We start from the raw sequence: 19,516 nt of genomic DNA, 5'->3' as shown, positions 1-19,516 counted from the left end.
GCTGAATGACTCACCCACATGCCACTGTCTGCAAAGTCCAAGAAGGGCACCCTCACCCCTGGGCCATCCTTTCTACCAGCATCTGCCCCGCTGTGGAAGGATCAGAGCCCCATAAGGACATGGGCATGGGTTGACTGGCAACTCCGTGGCAGGGTGGGCTTTTTGTTCTGTGTCTGTATGGCACCTGGCACCATGGTACCCAGCTGCAGAGCTCCCATGGTACCTGTGGCACAATGGGGTGTGACTAGCGTGGCACCAGTTACCATATCCCCTCGCATCCAACGGTACCAGGTCCTGTGCCCACCCGCAGGGCTGCAGCAGTACCACTTACAACGCCTTCCCCAGTGGCATAGCTAGGCATGGAAATGTAGGTGAGCCCCACTTGATGGTAGACAGGTAATGACCAAAGGTCTGAGGTCCCAGCAAACCAGTTCCATGGCACATGAATAAATTCACTTCAAAACACATTTACTTAAACTTGGCATTCGCACAGACTCCGGTTTGGATGGGCCTGGGTGCACCATTTACTAGATCCATCTTCAAGGCTGCAGCGGCCTCAGTTCCAGTCCCCTAGGGGGCAGTACCCAGTCCATGCTGTCCAGGTGTCTTATGGGAGGTGTAGTTCAGGTCTCGCATGTCCCCATTCTCTTCTATGGGCTAGGCTCCCTGGCCAGACTACATCTCCCATCATGCTCCATGGTCTTGCCTCTTGGAGATGGGTGTCGGTGCATCATGGGAGTCCCACAGCTGCAACACATCATGGGAGATGTAGGCTGGCGGGGGAGCCCAACCCATAATAAAGAATGGGGCTAAGAATCACCCAAACTACAACTCCCATGAGGCACCTGGGTAGCATTTCTGAACTGAGATATTCTGAGTTTTGGGTATTCTTTGAGTCTGAACAAAAAGTCAAAATTTTCCACAAGAAGCAGCCACTTCTCACAGGATGTTTTGCTGGGTCAAGTCCTGATTTGCTGTCGAAGAACAGCTGCGATGGAGAATTGTCCAAGCTGCCCCATTCCCTGGGGAGCGGTGGACCTGCCAAGGGGCTAGGCTGGGCTGGCAGAGCAAGGCCAACGACCACAAGGGGTCCTCGATCGGTGCAGTGGTGGGACCAGCTGATTTCTTGAGGTTCCTTTCAGCCGTAAGCTTCTGGGTTCGTGTGGGTCAGCTCTGGGGGTCTCTGAAAGTACTGATGAGCTTCTTCCAAAGTCCCGGGAAGGATCCAAAAGTGCTTCCTTCACGGGCAGGCTCCTTGCATATCTGGGCATGCTGGGAGGTTGGGATCTTCCTCAGAAGCAGGTGGCTTGGCAGATGCCCAAGGAAAATCCACGCGAGGGCGGCACTGAATGGTGGGAAATGGCCCCCCTACCCCTTGGAGCTGCCCCCGGCATTGGGGAAGCCGTGGGCTCTCGTTGGCATTTTCCCAGCACGCCTACGTAGGAGGGGGCCCATTGACGTACTTCAGCATGAAATGGAAGGACCGGACGTAGCAGGGCGTTTCAGCGCGGGAGAGAAGGGAGGTGCCGGCCAGGAGGAGCAGGAGTAGTCCAGCCGCAGACAGCAGCAGCCTCTTCATTCTGACCAGGATCCTGGAGCCCGCCTGAGGTTGATCTGAGAAAGCCAAGGGCTGGGACATAGACCTGGAGGCACGAGAGATGCCAGGATTGGAGTTGGCACGTCGGGGGCGGCGGGGAACAGAACAAGAGTCATAGGAGAGGCCCGCTGCAGCTCAACCCCCCTCCCTGCGAGCCCCAGGGAAAAGGGGAGCATGGCCTGTGGAACTCCCAGCCACTGGAAACCAGAATGGGCTCCAATGGGATTCGCCGCTCCCGGTGTCCCTTTCTCTGCACTGCTCTGTCCCCTGGCTGGGGGACCAAAGCCCCCTCCCTAGGGGTGAACTCCAAAGTCAGTGGAGTGGGGAGGGAGCCTGGCAGCTGTTTCAGACAGAAATGCGTCTGGAGACCTTCGCTCCAGGGTGTGGGAGAGGGGCAGGTCTGGCGGGGGCTGGAAAGGAGGGTGGTTAGCTAGATACGAGGAGAAAGTCTGGGCTGGCTTCATGGATGGCCCGCTGAGAGGTCCACACCCTGCACCACCTCTGCCCCTCCCATCTCAGCCTCATTCGCCCAGGCCCACCGGGCAACCCAGCCACAACTGGGCTGCGCTCAGACTGCTCCAGACACCCCTTGGGAACATCTGCTCTTGCTCTCCGTAACCCTTTGCAGGTGGGCAAGGGCCCACAGGGTGGTGACCTGGAACAGACGGCTGGAGGCACTGGTGCAACGGGCTAACCCACCCCACTCCCAGGAAAGCAGGCCTGGGGGAGGCAGGGCTGGGAGGTGGGGAGATGCCAGGCCTGGGGTGGGGTGGGGGGGTCAGTTGGGGGAGGGATGGGGCAAAGGACATCTGGCTGTGGCATTCCTGCCCCTCTGGCTCAAAGCAGCAGCCCCCTACCCCTTCTCAATGATGACTGCCACGTCCTCAGAGCCGGGACCGGCCTGACTCCTCTTGCAGGGCTGCAGAAGGAAGGTCGGAGAAGGGGGCCGTTAGTCAGGGCTGGATGGGGCCCAACACCCCCCCTCCAGCTATGGGCTCTGCATGGCCAGCGCATCCGAGGTACCAGCCTCGAGCCCACCACACGTGGGGCCTTCTTCCTTAACTCACGCGGGGGAAGGAAACTTTACAGCGGGAGAGGTGCTGTCTAGTGGTTAGAGCAGGGGGCTGGGAGCCAGGACTCGGGGGCGCTATCCCCAGCTGTGTGGAGAGAGGGGATCTAGTGGACTCAAGCAGCGGGGGGGTTGGGAGTCAGGACTCCTGGGTCCTACCCCAGTGCCAGGGGAGGGGAGTTATGTCTAGCCCCATGCTTGGCTTGTGATCTGGGAGGGCATAGCTCTTTCTAATTATCAGCAGTACAAGGGGGCCTCCCCTCCTGGGAGTGGCCAGGCATGTCCCTGCTTAGCTTGGGGACTCTGACGGCATCCCAGCTGAACCCTACTGCTTGGCCTGCCCGGGGCTGGACGCTGGGACTGGCAGGGCCAGCCAGGTCCTTGTCTTTCCCAGCCACTGTTGCAACCACCCACGCTCGGCCCTGCTGCTTGGGGAGGGGAAACTGGGGGGCGGCCCCATCGCTCCGAGCCCTGCGGGTCAGGTTGGATAGAAAGGGGCAGGGGCGAGACCAGAGGGGAGGACACCCCCCCCAGCCCAAATCCCACTTGCATCAGCTCCCCCTAGGGTGCCCCATCCCTGCAGAGGTCACAGGGATGACCCCCCAGACCACCTGATCAGCACCATCATCTCCAGTAGGGGAGGGAAAGCCGCATGGAGCTTGGGGCCGGGAGAGATCTAAGCCCCGCAGGCACTGGGGATGTGGGGGTGCCTAACCCGAGACCCCCCTGCCCCCTCCAGGGTGCAACAGCGCTCACCTGCATCACTTCCAGCTTGCCCTGCTCCACGCAGGTCTGGCCCAGCCAGCTCTCAATCCGCTCAGGGTCAAAGCCCACCGTCTCTGTCTGGCGGCAGGCCTCGTTCCCCAGGGTCAGGCTCTGGGGATGCCGGCTGCCACGCCGAGGGGCATTCCCTAAGGGGAGAGGATGGCGGGGGCGTGACTGCCAGGGGCAGGGTTACAAGAGAGAGATCAGCCCAGGGGAGGGGAGGAAGGATGACCCGGTTATTAGGATACCAACCTGGGAGACGGCAGGACTGGGTTCAAATCCTTGCTTTGCTACAAGCTCCTTGGGCAAATCACTTAGCCACTCCATGCCTCAGTTTCCCCTTCTTTGCAATGGGGATATCAGCCTTACAGGAGAGTTGAGAGGATACATACGCTACAGATTGTGAGGCCCTCGGCTAAGTAATGTGTGGGGCATCAGCAGGTGGCTCAAAGGAGTTAATAATGGGGGGCTACAGAGCCGGTGGCCTGGACTATGAAGCCCTTGGTATCAAACCAGCACCCCGAAGACAATCCCACCTCAGTACGTGCTAGCAGCTCATGGCTGTTGGGTGGCTTCCCTACTGTGAAATGAGTTTGTCAGGTCTCAGTCCAGTTCCCCCCTACCCAGCAGAGGGGCCCAGAACTCAAGGGCCCTGGAGACCGAGCTCATCCCCAGAAGCGATGTCTTTCCAGAGCAGCGTCTGAGAAAGATCTCGGGGGCTGGCCGGGCAGGATCTTTCACCAGTCCTGAGCCTGGATGTTTTATGCAGCAGAAAACCGCCCCGCGCTGTAATGCACTGAGCCCTCACAGCTCATTTCACGCCAGCCACAGAGCTGGGGTACGGACAACCAAAGGCCAGATTCAAGCCCATAAAGGACCAAAGCCCTGACCTGGTGCATAAAGTACCTTTCACCGTAAGTACCTATGCGGGAAGGAGAGATCTGATAGCAGAAGACTCGTTTATAGGAGCACAGATAGAGTGAGATCAAGGTGCTGGGAGGGGAAGCTGGATAAACTAAGAATTAACCATTGGAGCAGCCCCTTAGGAGACACGGTGGATTCTCCATCGCTCTCCACCGAGATCAGATGCTCTACGTCAACCTCCAGATCTGGGCTGGCTGCAGCCTGGCTGATCGGAATGGTCCCTTCTGGCCTCAGAATCTATGAATCACCCGGCTCCCGCCGGTCTGTTTCCAGCCGGACTGGGGGACTCTATTCAGGCGGATTAGGACTAGAGCTGGGAGAAGTTTCAGTTTTCGGTGACAAATGCAGATTCGACACGTTTTGCAAACCAGTGACTGTTTGGCAGACTCGTTCGTGTCGCAAAAACCAAACCACAACCAGACCCCGGCGGCAAACACACAACTCTGAAAAATCCCAAACGGTTTCGAAACAAAAGAGTGTCTTGGTTTCTTTCGCTCCGAACGACTTGGGGTTTCAAAAATCCCTTCGATTTCACTTTAAAAAAAATCCCAAACAATTCAGACAAGGCTCGGACATGAAACACATTATTCAACCTGAAGCAAGATTTTTTTCCATGTTTTGATTTGCCCAAAATTCTGATTTTTTCCCCATAGATTCAGAGATCACAAGGCCGGAGGGGCCCACTGCCCTGAATTAGTCTAGTCTGGCCTGTGGAACGCGGACCAGAGAACGGCCCTGAATTAATTCCTGGTTGAACTAGATTTCCTGTTATTTATACAGCTTTAGAACATAAGAACGGCCATACTGGGTCAGACCAAAGTGGCTGGTGCCAGGTGCTTCAGAGGGAATGAACAGAACAGGGCAATTATCGAGTGATCCACTCCCTGTCGTCCAGTCCCAGCATCTTTTCTTATGACCCCACAAGTCTCCCCTCATTAGCTAGTGGGAGCTACCTAAGGGCTTTCTTGGTAATGGATAGGCAGTGGTCAGCTGGACTGGACTGTGACGGGCCAGGAACCAAGTCACTTACCGGAACTGTCCCAGACAATTTCCACCTTCCTTCTGGTCGCCAGGGAGAGACAAGGCCCATCCTGGGAGCCCAGCTGCACCTGCGTTTCCCCTCGAAAGGGAACGGCCTGTTAATGATAGCCATACTCAGCCCCCACTGGCCAAAGCCGCCTCCATCAACCCTGACAGCTCCTCCCCAGGAGACAGGGTGTCTCCTGCTTGGGTTACAGGGAATGGAGGGACACCGACCCAGCACCTACCCTCCCCCTGCACCTTTCCCGCTCAGTGCTTGGGATAGAACCCAGGAGTCCTGAGCTCCACTGCCTCCTACTCTGACCACTTGAACCCACTTCCCTCCCAGAGCTGGGATAGAACCCAGGTGTCCTGGCGCCCAGCCAACTCTGCTCTAACCACTAGACCCCACTCCCTCTTACAAATAGGGAATCACCTTGTCTCTGGTTCCCAGTGAAGCCCGTTAACAGCAGGGGGTCGTGTTAGGCGTGGGAAGCTCACCCCGCTACTGACCGGGCTACGGCTGGTTTAGGGCTAGACAGAGGCTGCAGCGGCTTTGCGGTTAAGGTGCTAGGCTGGGACTCAGGAAACCTGCATTCAAGTCCCAGCTGTGTGAGACCCTGCACCTGTCCCTGCATCTCACCGGGCCTCAGTTTCCCCACCTCTCAAACAGAGCTAATCCCACTCTGTCTGAGAGTTCTCGGAGGTACGGCTGGTCTGGTGCCCCGATCTTAGCTACTGTGTCCGGGCAGCACCTGGCGCCATGGGGCCCCGATCTCGGTTACCGCGCAGGGCCCAGAATTTCACTACGGGGGCTGCGCTGTAAAGCAGATAACAATGAAATGCAGAGAGGGGGAATGTGACATGGACGGATCCTACGTGGGGAGGGAGGAAACACAAGCCTAAGGGCTGAGAATTGGTCCTGGGAATTAATCGGACCCCCGGGCCCCCGCAGAGGTACCAGCGATTGGGGGGGACCAAAGGGGACTGTCCCCCACATACACTTTTTAAACATGGGGGTCCATGCCTCCCTTGCCCTTTTGAGAACCTGAACTCAGCAGAGGAGCTGTGGGGGAGAGGGGGGAAGCATTCCCCCCTCCCCCACTGGCCCCGTCTGGAGCTGGGTGGGGTGGCCCTGCGACCTGGGACTGGGCCCCCCACTTCTGCTGTCCATCCCTCACCCCTGGGCCACTGCTGCGTAAAACCCCTTCCAGGGCTTTGTTTCCATGCTCCCCGATGGGGTCGGTTTCATCGCACCCGAAACCCCCCCCCCTCCCCCGGCCGTTTACAGAGGGGTCCCAGGAAGCCCCTGCTCGTACTTTCAGAGACCCCTGGTACATGTCACGCAGTGACCCCTGTATCGAGCCCAGCCCCCCTGGGATGGACTCCAGTAGCTACCTACGTTCAGGTCCTCGTGGCCGGTGCCTCTCCCGCATCCAGCCGGCCAGCTGCTGGGCGTGCCCGGCTGACAGCTGCACCTCCGGCCCGACTCCTCCCACTGGCCCACACCTGGAGAGAGGGAACGGCGGCTGGTGGGATCTGCCCCTTTAAAAGATCCCCCGTGACCCCCAGGAGCTGCTGCAGCAATGTTGGGTTGGCCCAGCTCGGCTGCCCCCCTTTAAGAGACTGCCCCTTTAAGGCAAAGGGGGTGGAGGGGTCTGTGCACCCCCAACCCATCTCCAGGGCCAGGAGCTGCTGCCCTTAAAGCTCTGCCCCAGCTGGCATGGGAGGGAGGTGGCAGCTGGGTCATTGTTGGGGGTGGCCCACCCTTGCCATATGGGAAGGAATCTTTATGGAGAGAGGTGTTGTCTAGTGGGTTAGAGCTGGGGGGTGGGGCAGTCAGGACTCCTGGGTTCCATCCCCAGCTCTGGGAGGGGGGTGAGAAGCCACCTCCTACCCATCATCTGGGGCAGTTTGGGGGGGCTCTGCCCCTTTAAGGACTCCTCTCCCCACCACTGCAATTCGGGGCAGCCAGGGCCCGCGACCCACGGCAGCCCGTACCCGTGATGGCGCTGCAGTACGATGAATCCTCTTCGTCATGAGACGTGGACCCGCCCACGTCCACCGAGGGGTCCCACTCCAGGTCCAGGCTGTCCCCCCAGGCAGCCCCGAACGGATGGCGGCGCCGGCAGCAGAGAGCCTTGTGCGGGGTGGACTGGTAGATCCAAGCAGCGGGAGGGGGCCCCCTGGCTTCTCCCTCAACCTCAGGCTCCGGGGACGCGTCTGCGAAGCAGTCAGACTCCACGTCAGTGTCTCGGTCTGACAGCCACTCATCCTCAAAGACCTGGTGGGTGGGTGAGCAGGAAGGGTCAGCAGGAAAGAGACAGCAGCTCGCTAGGCCTTCAGTAGCCTTTAACTAACCCTCCTGCAATGGGCAACTCCAATACACCTGAGCTATAGGAGAATCCCCAGTCATTGTTGGCAGTATAGGGGCTATGACACACATTCAAATAATTTTTATTCTACCAGCAGAGGGCAGAGAAGCACACACGAACTTGTAAATGATAATATCTCACCTGACAATCCTCAAGCACTTTGGAAACTGATACCCAGAAATCACCTCATCTAGCTCTGTGGGTACAGCTGCAGTTGTTTATCCAGAGATCCCTCCCCCAGGGCAGAGATGCCGTCACCTTCGGGATGGGATATGGCAGCTGTTTATACAGGGATCCCTCAGTGCTGAGATGCAGCCACCTCTGGAGCGGAACACACAGCAGCCATTTAACAGCTGCAGAGCAATGCTGCACAAGAGTTGAGGAGTGGAAGCGAAGAATCCTTTGACCAGCTGAAAACGCAGCGGGGGGAACTTGGGAAGGTAAAAACGCAACGGATCACAAGGAAATGTGGCCACGACCCAGGCGTTTCGTAGCCCAACTCTTGCCAAAAAATCACCACAATAAGCACCCGGTGCCTAGACCTCTCCCCCTCACCAGCACAACAAATGCAGCCTCTGCCACCAAACCTGGGCCTTGGGGTCTGGCGAGAGCCCCCCGCTCTGCTTCTTGCAGCATGCCAGTTGGAATCAGCTGACAGACTGGCGCGTACTTCCCTCTGTGCCCCCACCCCTCTCCCTGCAGCACAGCGCCCCCTAGTGCCACACTGGGACCAGCACCGACTGCAAGAGGAGCGTGCCCCATTCTCTGCTCCCACCCCTCTTCGCAGAAGAGCGCTCCCTAGTGCCACCGTGGGGCATTACAGGCAGCACTGAGTGAGCAGGGAGCACTGCCCCACAATGTCTTCCTCACAGTGGTGGCCCTGAGGATTTTCCTGGTAAATCTCCCATCCCTAGTCTGGGCAGGGCTGAGAGCGCCCAGGTGCCCGGCGCTGGTTGAGCCGCCGTGCCCCGTGGCGCGGGCTCCGCCCCACACGTACCAGCCTCATGCTGACCAGCCGGCGGCGGAAGCGGAACACCCGCCAGAAGACCTCCTGGCAGTAACAGCTCATCTCCTGCAGCTCCTCCTCCAGGATCTCGGCGTCCTGCGGCTCGCTCCTCTGGATCAACCGCTCGCCGGACACCAGCAGCCAGTCGAGCCGCTCCGCGTTGGACTGCACGGCCTCCTGGAACTCCTGGGACAGAGGGGAGACGTTAGCCGAGACAATGGGGCTGGCCCCTCCTTGCCAACTGCCCCGGGAATCTTAGCAGGCCTGGCCTCCCATTTCCATCTTACCCCGAAGACTTCCAGCAGCACAGCGCCCCCTACTGCCGTGCTGGGGTTTGCACTGGAGAGCACCCCAGCACCCCCTAGTGCTGCGAGGGGAGAGAGCCCCCCGCTGAGCCCCTCACCCTGCAGCACAGCGCCCCCTAGAGCCACCATCTCAACGCTGCCCCAGAGAGAAGGGCAAGACCAAATGAAGGGCCGATCCCAACACCTGTGGGGTGTGGTCGCCCCTCCAGTTCCTGATCCTGCTGAACTTGCCAGAACGGAGCGGCGTGGCGCCCAAGGTCACAGGGCTGCGGCAGCTCAGCCGTTGGGTTTATTGTTGGGTTTATTACGTGCTGTCGAGCGGCCCAGGGACAGGTGCGAACGCGAACTGGAAGCGAGAAGCTAATCTCGGGATCGATCTGGCGTTTCCACGCAGAGGCTGGCCGGTTTGAGCAAGCAGAGGGCTGGTAATGCACATCAGCACCTGTTCCCTCCCGCCCCCAGCGTGCAGAGCTGGAGGCGAGGGGAGGGTTTGGGAGACCAGTCAGCCTTGGGATATTTTAAGACGGCTCGGTGCCTTCAACCGAAGGACAAAGTCCACCCAGACATGGACAGAGAAGTGGGTGGAATACTGCCTGTTGACTGAGATCACTGGGCTGGGACTCAGGAGATGTAGACTGCCAGGTGACCTGGGGCAAGCCACGCCCCCCACTCCGTGCCTCAGTTTCCCCATCTGTCAAAGGGGGTGAACAATACTGCTTCCTTCGGGAAACGCTTTGAGATCTGCTGAGGAAAGAGCTAGGGATTCTTGGAAGAAAGGGAGAGCTAGTTTTCTACTGGCCTGAGGCCCGGCAAACTCATCTCACACAGGCCGGCAACTGGCTCATCCAGGGGAAACACTCATCAAGATTCAATCCCTATTGACCATGGCCCGATGGGAACTGGTGACCTAAAGGTGAAAGGGTGCACAGCTCTGCCCCAAGCCCCAGCTCCCGAGGGCCCAGGAAAGTGCTTTATACAGGGAGCCTGCAGCTCTCCGTCCCTGTGCAGCAGTTTGATCCAGGGGATCGCAGCAAATATTTCAGTTTCCTCTCTGAAAACCCACCCGCCTCGTCGCTTACGGACTTAACGTTTACGATCACAGGGGTGGGGTGTCTGTCTGCTGCCCCCTGCTGGCGGGGACGAACCCTGCTCTGTGCGTGCGCAGAAAGAGAGAGGAGGTACAAAAATGACACTGGCTAGAAGAGTTCACTTCCCCGTAGACATGAGACCAACTCAACCTACCCTGATCTACACGACTCCAAGCTTTGGGGAAGTCTGAGTTTGTGTTTGAAGGAGGCGACATGGAGTCAGGACTCCTGGGTTCTATTCCTAGCTAGCCTCCCTGTAAGACTTTGGCAGAGTCCCTTCCCTTCTCCGTGCCTCAGTTTCCCCATCTATAAAAAACTCAGAGGAAGCTATCGACTTGTATCCCCCGGGGGCTGAAGTTATGAAGGTGCTTGGAGATCCTTGGAAGGCAGATGCCAGAGCATCACTGGGAGAAAATAGTCCCACGCTGGAACTAGCCTGGTTTGACCCCCACGCTATCCTCCGGAGTCTATGTATTATTTTTTAACCCTTAGATCGCCACCGTTTCTCTGAATGTATTGGCATCTCAGCACCTGACAGGTTAAGTGAAACGTGTCACCCGAAACCAGTTCGGCCGGACGTCATTCTCTAAAAATAAAATTTCCCCTTCAGTGAACCAACATTTTCTGTGTAAACAGATGATCAGGTGTGTGCCTGTGTACACATGCATCTCTGCACGTGCACTTTCCCTTATCACTTCGCCGGTGCGACCCGCCTGCAAACAGTCGGCCACAGAACAATGAGGGTACTTTGCTCACTCACTGCTCTTCCCACTCAAAGCACATCACAGACATTAATTGATAGCTCATGAGTTCTGAGCCCTCCCCGCTTCCCATCAGAGGGGCTAGGGGAAGAATATGCAAGGGTCACTTCCCCCTGTAGGAAATGCAGCTACCTCTGGGGTGGGACGTGGCAGCTGTTTATCCACCGCACTGGGACACTGGGGTGAGCACGGATTCAGAGGGGAGAGCACCCCCTACTGAGCCCCCCACCTCACTTGCTGCAGCACAGCGCCCCCTAGTGCGGCACCAACTCCAAGATGAGCGCACCGGCTACTCAGCCCTCACCCTGCTCCCTGCAGACCAGCGCCTCTCGCACATGGTGCAGGATCATTCTGAGATGAGGCTGCACAGACGTGTGCATTGCACGGCCGCATCTGGGAGTTGCAAGGGGCCAATACGGTATATACATGCCCTGCGATCCCTAATCCTTCACAAGAGGACGTTCTCAGCTTACCTTCAGCTCCATCATTTTCTCGAGCGAGCTGCCCCCAGAGAAATGTTCCACATCCGTGAGCCGCAGATCCAGCTCCGTCAGCCACACCTGCACGTTCTCCCGCTCCCACTCAAACTCCTCCCGCTGGCTGACAAAATACTGAGGGGGGGGGGGAGAAGCAAACAAACAAAAAACAAACAGTCAAACAGAGCCAGCAGGTTTAGCAGGAAGTCGGACATCAGAAAATTCACATTTCAGTGTCCTTCTGCCTAATGCTAATGATGCTGGAGATGATTAATTATTATAATAAAGGGCCAGGATTTTGAATTCTTGACACCTTTGCAGAAGTGGCTGGTAATTTTTACACGTCCCTCTTTGTTTTCGCCTTAAGCCCAAGAATCTCTTGGGAGCAGACAGACTTTTTGTTCGGTGTTTGTATGCCGCCTGGCACAACAGGGTACTGGTCCATGCCTGTGGCTTCTAGGTGCTATCTTGATACAAAGGGTGAATCAATAATACTACTAATTCATCAGATGCCTGCATGGTATCCCTGAGTTTCTGACACTTTGATCTTGCTCATAGAATCACAGAACTGGAAGGGACCTCGAGAGGTATCTAGTCCAGTCCCCTGCACTCACGGCAGGACTAAGTATTGTCTTCTAGACCATCCCTGACAGGTGTTTGTCTAACCTGCTCTTAAAAATCCCCAATTGTGGAATCTCCATCACCTCCCTAGGCAATTTATTCCAGTGCTTATCCATCCTGACAGTTAGGAAGTTGTCTCTAATGTCCAACCTAAACCTCCCTTGCTACAATTTAAGCCCATTGCTTCTTGTCCTGTCCTCAGAGGTTAAGAAGAACAATTTTTCTCCCTCCTCCTTTTAACAACCTTGAAAACTTATCACGTCCCCTCTCAGTCTTCTCTTTTCCAGACTAAACAAACCCCGTGTTTTCAATCTTCCTTCATAGGTCATGTTTTCTAGACCTTTAATCATTTTTGTTGCTCTTCTCTGGACTTTCGCCAATTTCTCCACATCCTTCCTGAAATGTGGCGCCCAGAACTGGGCACAATACTCCAGTTAAGCCCTAATCGGCGCGGAGTCGAGCGGAAGAACGACTTCTTTTGCATTTTGCTCAGCTGAGTGGCGCGAATCAGGGCCTGAGCAATTTCACTTTCCGGGCCAGATCCCCCTCTTGTGTAAATCTGATCTGTTTCACTGTCCGGGTCTTCCTGCTGAGGAAGGGATCCCCAGTGTAACAAGGGGCAGGTTTATACGCCCATCCTGTCTCCTTCCCCACCCAAATATTATTGGCGGGGGAGACACCACAGGCACATTTCTCTGCCGGTTATTCCTGGACACAAAGATGGTGCCTCGAGATGCCTCCCCGCCGTGCCAGTGCCCCTCCCAGGGACCTGCCGACTGGTACCTTCAGTCTCTTGAGGATGGCAGCAGCTCGTTTCTGGAGGTTGTCCCAGCGCTGGTTGCTCTCCTGGACTGCGGCCCTGAGCCGGCCCTGCAAACAGATGCCGTTGGCCTGAACCAGCTGCCGGTACTGCCAGTTTAAGGACTCCAGATGGTGCAACTTCTCCTGGATCTGCCTTTGCAGCACCTGGAGGGAGAAAGGGACACCAGCACTGGTGAGGAAGGGCGGCCTTGTTGTTGTTGTAGCCCTGGACTAGGACTGGCTTGGATGCTGGCCCCTGCCGTAGACGTTGCCGTGTTGTTCTGTGCCTCAGTTTCCCCATCTGTAAAATTTGAATAGTTCTCCCCTGTCTTGGGGAGGGGGCTGTGAGGATCAATTCATTAGCAGTTGTGCTGTGTTCACGTACTGCAGTTGTTACCCTCTGGTGAGCATGTGTTACAGGGCCCCCCCTGTGCCGACCTGCAGAGCACATCCTGGGCTCTATTCCCAGCTCGGGGAGGCAAGTAGGCGCTAGTGGTTAGAGCAAGGGACTGGGAGGCAGGATGCCTGGGTTCTATTCCCAGCTCTGGCAGGGGAGTAGGGGCTAGTGGTTAAAGCAAGGGGCTTGGCGGCAGGACTCCTGGGTTCTGTTCCCAGTTCTCCCACTATGTATCTCTGCGGTAAGTCACTTTAATCTCTGTTTCCCTATCTGTCAAATGGAAATTACAAGGCCTGGCTCAGAGGGGCAGAAACATGAGACGAAATGAAACGTTTGCAACGGGCTGCCGAGATCCTTGAAGCACTATGGAAACTGGAGACCTCGTTAGCCTCTTGCCAAGGGGAAGGACAGCTTTTCCTGCCACCTTTGAAATAAAAGGATTTCAATAAACACAACTCAAAGACCCCTCTGCTACTGAGTGTCTCCCCTGAGGTCTCTTTCAAGAGACTTCTTGCCAACCCTGCCCCACCCTGGCTGTGCCAACATCACTGCGCAGAAGAAATCATTCAATTTCTTCCAGTATTATTTAATAGGTGTATTATATTACACTACCACCTACTGTCACCATGCTGAGCCCTATTAGGTTAATTACGGTTGTAGCTACCAGTCGCCATCCAGGATCTAGGCCCCATTGTGCTGAGCCTTATTAGGTGTATTATGGTAGTATCTATGAACCCTATTGGAGTTTGGGGCCCTATCAAGCTGGGCTTTATTAGGTGTAATACACCTAATGGTAGCATCTACCATCCCCATCATGCCTTGTCTTACTATGTATATTACAGTAGGACCAACATCCGCATCCCAGAACTGGGGCCCCATCAGCTGGGCCTTATTATGTATATTACGGTAGCACCTATATCTGCATCCAGATATGGATTGTGCTGGGCCTTATTATGTGTATTACGGTAGCACCTACATCCCCATCCATTATGCTGGGTCCCGCAAGAGGCGGTCCCTGCCCCAAGTCTAAATAAACAAAAGATGGGAGGGGAAACTGAGGCACGGAGCAGGGCAGGGACTGGCCCAAAGACACTCAGCAGGAGGGTGGCAGAGTTATGAACACAACCCTGGTGTCCTGTATCCCAGTCTAGTGCTCCATCCGCTGGGCCACACTGCCCCTCCCCTCACTCCCATCCTCACCTCAAACTTTTTGAGCTCCTCCTTGGCCACAGCGAAGGGCACCTGGGAGGAAGCAGGGGAGGCGGCCCACAGCTCCGCCCCCCGCAGCCAGTCCTGGAAGCGGGACAGGGAGTCCAGGACCCGCTCGTGCAGCCGGCAGGCCTGCTCGGCCCTGCAGGGAGACAGAGAGGAGCCTCACAGCGTACGGCGAGCCAAGCTCCCCCCTGCTGCCACACCACCCCCCTGCCACCACCCACCATGTCATGAACGCCAGCGACACCTGCTTCCCTGCCGCGCCAGCGGAGCGACTGTAACTGACCAGGGACGGGGAAAGCCAAGGGCCTGGCAGCTTGGCACAGCCGCAGGGGACATCTGGCATCGCTAGAAGATATAGACTCACCTGCACCAGCCCCGACTCCTCTCCGCTCCACCAGAGCCCAGACCCCTCCCCTCTCCCCACTGCATCCCACCAGGCCCCCTTCCCTCCTCCCCCCCACATCCCAGCCCCACTCCCAGCTCCCTTCATCCTTTCTTTTTCCTGCTGCCCACAAAATGACCTCCCCCCCCCCAAAAAAAGTAACCCCAGGACCCAAATCCCCACAATCCTTTGCATCCTCTAAGGATTCTGGGAAGAGGTGGGTCATTGGGCATCTGGCAGGTGGTGGGACACAGAACGGCCGACACTCCCCTATGCCCTCATACTGGGCGGCGTCTCCCCCCTCCCCAAAGACCAGAGCCTGGATCTCAGCCTCACCTGATCCGTTTTTCCACGGAGGCGGTGCAGATGCTGCAGCCGGCCTCGTCGGGCACCGGCTCCCCCTGGTGCATGGAGAGCATCCGAGATTTCAGAAGAGCCGGGCTGAAGCTCTGGGCCACGCTGTCCCTCTGCATTTCCGGCTCCCCACCACTTCACAATCCCCGCGAGCGTCTCGGGGATGCCTGGGCATCTGGACAGAGCCTGGGCATCGGCAGGGGGCGCATGATTGCCCCTCCCGGGAGCGGGTCCGGCCAATCCTGTCTGGGCACAAACAGATCTCACCTGAATAACAGGGCCGCCGCTCGCAGCTCTGGGAGAACCGCACGGCAGGGCCGCCCAGAACCCAGGTGCGGGGCCCTGCTGGGGAGACAGGAACTCCTAAGGGCAACAGGTGCAGAGAAAACCCAGCCCCCCCCGGGGGAGAACGCTCTGCTCTCGTAAATTACAGCCACGCTGGGAGGCCCCTGAGTCACAGGTATTCCCGAAGGAGGGAGGGAAGGGTATCACTGCATGGAGAAGCTTCGAAATAGGTGGAAACTAGTCTCTGCAAATCCATCACAGACACACCCCCCAATGCTCCCCAGGCAGTATGGAGATGGCATCAGGAGCAGCTCAGGGGTGTGGACTATTCTTTGCCCCCCCAGGGCCCATAGGGATGGATTGGGGGCATTGCTGGGGTGCACTGCCCTTGTTCTCTGCCCCCCAGCACCCATAGGGGGCAGATTGGGCGTGTAGCCAGAGGACACTGCACGGAGGCTATTCTATGCCCCCTGGGGGCGGATCAGGGGGTACGGCCACCACACAGCGGCTAGTCTCTCCCCCCCCCCCCCGCATCACTTAGAGCAGCTGCGAGGCTGCTCTAACCGCTGCAAAAGGGCCAGGCAGGGCCTAGAATACAGAGAGTGCAAAGGAAGTTTAAAGCCACCAGCCGCGCCCCCACATGGGCAGACGGGGTAAGTGACAATCAGGGCCTGTATTCCGTGGGGGAGGTGGCGGGGCTAACAGCAGCTTTGCAGCCACTTTGCACTGCCTCTGGCTGCACAAGAGGGCGGCCAGCCAGGTCAGGGAGCCATGCATTTGCAGATGGCATGGCTGCGGCACATCAAATTAGAGCAGACCTGGACCCAGGAATGGTACGCGGGGAGACTGAGTTGAACATAGGGTGGGAGGAGGCAGTGGTAGGGGTGTGGTAAAGGTGGCTGGAGGAGAGGCCCATTGTAACCAACCAGCGTGACCCGCCGCTTAGCACAGGCCAGAGAACAAGAGAACGGCCAGACTGGGTCAGACCAAAGGTCCATCTAGCCCAGTGTCCTGTCTTCCGACAGTGGCCAATGCCAGGTGCCCCAGAGGGAATGAACAGAACAGGGAATCAGCAAGCGATCCATCCCCTGTTGCCCATTTCCAGCTTCTGGCAAACAGAGGCTAGTGACACCCTCCCTCCCCATCCTGGCTAATAGCCATTGATGGACCTATCCGCCGTGAATTTGTCTAGTTCTTTTTTGAACCCTGTTACAGTCTTGGCCTTCACAACATCAAAGTCCTGCCCCAAAATAATCCCTAGGCCAGATCTCTTAGGAAAATACCCAGCCCTGGTTTAAAAATCGTCAATTCAATTTGAAGAAAGGACTGGGATTGTTCAGCTCAGCAAAGAGACGACTAAGGGGGGATGTGAGAGAGGTCTAAAAAATCATGACTGGTGTGGAGAGAGCGAATAAGGAAGTGTTATTTACCCCTTCATATCACCACAAGAACCGGGGGTCACCCAATGACATCAATATGCAGCAGGTTTAAAACAAACATAAGGAAATATTTCTTCACCCAACGCACAGTCAACCTGTGGAACTCATTGCCAGGGGATGTTGTGACGGCCAAGACTAACAGGATTCAAAAAGAATTAGGTAAGTTCCCGGAGGATAGGTCCATCAATGGCTATTAGCTAATATGGTCAGGGACGCAACCCCATGCCCTGACTGTCAGAAGCTGGGAGTGGACAAGGGATGGATCACTTCAGAATGCCTGTTCTGTTCACTCCCTCTGAAACATCTGGCATTAGCCACTGTCGGCAGACAGGATACTGGGCTAGATGGCCTGATCGTCTGACCCACTATGGCCGTTCCTACGTTCAGTGATGGAGAATCCCCCACGACCCTCGGTAAATTGTTCCAGTGCTTAATTAGTCTCACCGTAAAAATCTACGCCTTATTTCCAGTCTGAATGTGTCTAGTTTCAACGGCCGTGGGATCGTGTCATGGAACGGCTCCTGTTACTGTTACGGCTGGTCTGCAGACAGGGGCCCCTGTCAACCACCAGTGGAGCTTTGCATCCCACGACCGTCTGAGATCTCATTAAAGCCAAAGCGGCCTGGCCCGCACGCTCCTTCAGGACCTACCGAAGGAGTCATCCAAGCCCCCTCAGCAGCTGCTGACGATCAGGGGTGCCCGCAGACTCACAGGTCAGAGGGCGAATGGAGGGTTGCCAACACAAAGGTGAGGAGACGGGCTGTAGGGCGTGGCTGGCAGAGGCAGAGCGCCAGGGGAACAGAGTTTCAGGCCGGAAGGGAGCATTAAATCATCTAGCCTGGCCTCCCGCAGAGCGCCCAACAGGACATTCCATTCTACCCAAATACCCCGACACGGAGCTCGACTGAGCTCAAACTGCAAACCGTAGGCAGAGGCCAGCAGAGACCCAGCCCGAGGCCCACACCATGGCAGAGAATTGATTAAGTGAGATTTGCCCAGATGATCCCAGCAGATGACCTGTGGCCCACGCTGCAGAGGAAGGCAAAAAACAAGGTACTTGCCAATCTGACCTGGGGAAAATTCCTTCCTGGCCCTGAATCTGCATCAGTTGGACCCTGAGCATGTGAGCAAGACCCACCAGTCAGGCATCTAAGAACACCCCTAGCGCTGGTCCACTCCATTCAGTGTCTCGTCTCCAGCTGTGGCCAATCCCCGATGCCTCAGAGGAAGGTGAAATCCGCCCTCCCTGGCTCCAGATTACAACTGTGCATCAGGAGGGTGGTGGGGACAAGAAAAACCTTCCTGACCCTGCAAGCAACAGACTGACGCCTTGATGCAAGAATTATGAGCGTGACCATTAGAAGTAGCAGAGGGACAGGGCTTCTTGGGCACAGAGCCCACTGGATGGGCAGACATGGGGATTTCTGAGCGAGGAAGTTGCCTGCTGCCGTTTCTTCCTACTGCGTTCAGGGACACGGGACTTTCTGCACATTCCGTGTAAACAAACCCCCTGGCGATCACTGATTTTTTCCTCCTAATAGAAATAACCCTGCAAGGCCTCCAAATATTGTCTAAGGGGCTCAGGCCAAAGGGAAAACACTAGTATTACTAGGTGTATTACGGTAGTGCCTAGGCACCCCAGTCATGGACCAGGACCCCATTGTGTACATTTGCATTCCGATTAGCTGTATTACGGTAGCGTCTAGGCAGCCTAGTCCTGGACTGGGGTCCCATTGTGCCAGGTATGGTACATTTTGATGGCTATTGGGTATATTACGGTAGGGCAGAGGGCATGCCAGCAACGGCCCAGGACCCCATTGTGCTAGGTGCTGTACAAACAGGCCCCTCCTTAGAGAGTTGCCGATCCAAGTACAAGACCAGGTGGAGACAGACAGACCCGAGGGGGGCACAAGGAGACAGTGCTGGGCAGTGGGACGGGCAGTGGTCTCACCAGCCCCCAATCAGTGCCAGCTCTAAACTCCAGCTGCGGCACCCGCCTCCCCGCTGGCTCAAAGATCTCGGTCCTACAGTGCTGCCCGCCTGCTGCACCGAACCAAAACTGACCACCCAGGGATCTGCCACTGCCAGCGGGGAACCGCCTTTCCTCTGCCAGCCAGCAGAACCGAAAGCCAAACCCGGCAGTCCATCGGCTCCAGCCCGGGCCGAGCCAACCGCCCTCCTCCCCGTTTCCTTGTTTGTTCCTTAGCTGCTCTTGTGCCAACCCACCCGGGATTTGTTTGTTGTGCCTCAGGAGGCCATAACTCGCCCCACCCCTGCTTGTAGCTCAGCCGTTTCTAGGCCACCTGCTTGGTTCGCGAGCGGAAGCCTGGCCTGGGAGTGTCGGGCACTCGCTAAGACGCGCAGGAAAAGATCCCCCCTTGCCCAGCATTGCACGGCCGGCTAAGGGAACAGTGGGGGGGCATGGATAGATTACGGGGATGGATGACACCCAGGCACTTTAATCGGGGGGCGCCCGTCGTCTCGTGAGCTTCAGCCACGTGTCGAAGGCACAAAAAGTCAGGGGCAAAGCCAGGATTAGAACCCAGCATTCGCCCGCCTCACAGCCCCTTACGCTAAACGCTTTAGAAGGGACCTCCACAGTGCTTGATTTTTGCGCCCCAGCTCCTCTAAGCTTG

At 56.9% G+C, this 19,516-nt stretch overlaps 1 protein-coding gene across 9 annotated transcripts in view; it reads right to left on the bottom strand.

Annotated features, from left to right (window-relative positions):
* Positions 1–447: 447 nt before the first annotated feature.
* Positions 448–19,516, bottom strand: part of LOC128826544 (nesprin-2-like) — a 23,915-nt gene continuing 4,846 nt past the window's right edge. For 5 of the 9 annotated variants that reach the window (XM_054009878.1, XM_054009877.1, XM_054009880.1 and 2 more), the window contains exons 3-13: positions 15,139–15,402; positions 14,406–14,556; positions 12,791–12,973; positions 11,384–11,521; positions 8,748–8,942; positions 7,377–7,659; positions 6,778–6,884; positions 5,386–5,491; positions 3,423–3,577; positions 2,455–2,516; positions 448–1,643 (exon numbers count right to left, since the gene is read on the bottom strand). In XM_054009878.1, the coding sequence (XP_053865853.1) occupies positions 1,436–1,643; positions 2,455–2,516; positions 3,423–3,577; positions 5,386–5,491; positions 6,778–6,884; positions 7,377–7,659; positions 8,748–8,942; positions 11,384–11,521; positions 12,791–12,973; positions 14,406–14,556; positions 15,139–15,275 (1,725 nt within the window). In that variant the 5' untranslated portion in view covers positions 15,276–15,402 and the 3' untranslated portion in view covers positions 448–1,435. Of the gene's footprint in view, positions 1,644–2,454; positions 2,517–3,422; positions 3,578–5,385; positions 5,492–6,773; positions 6,885–7,376; positions 7,660–8,747; positions 8,943–11,383; positions 11,522–12,790; positions 12,974–14,405; positions 14,557–15,138; positions 15,403–19,516 lie in introns of those variants that run through there. The other 4 variants (XM_054009883.1, XM_054009882.1, XR_008442853.1 and 1 more) reach the window with 4 other exon arrangements.

The sequence above is a fragment of the Malaclemys terrapin genome, chromosome 20, assembly GCF_027887155.1.
Source record: "Malaclemys terrapin pileata isolate rMalTer1 chromosome 20, rMalTer1.hap1, whole genome shotgun sequence".
NCBI classification, from domain to species: Eukaryota; Metazoa; Chordata; order Testudines; family Emydidae; genus Malaclemys; species Malaclemys terrapin.
Note: the sequence above shows the minus strand (reverse complement) of the source record. Positions and strands in the feature narration are given on the sequence as shown.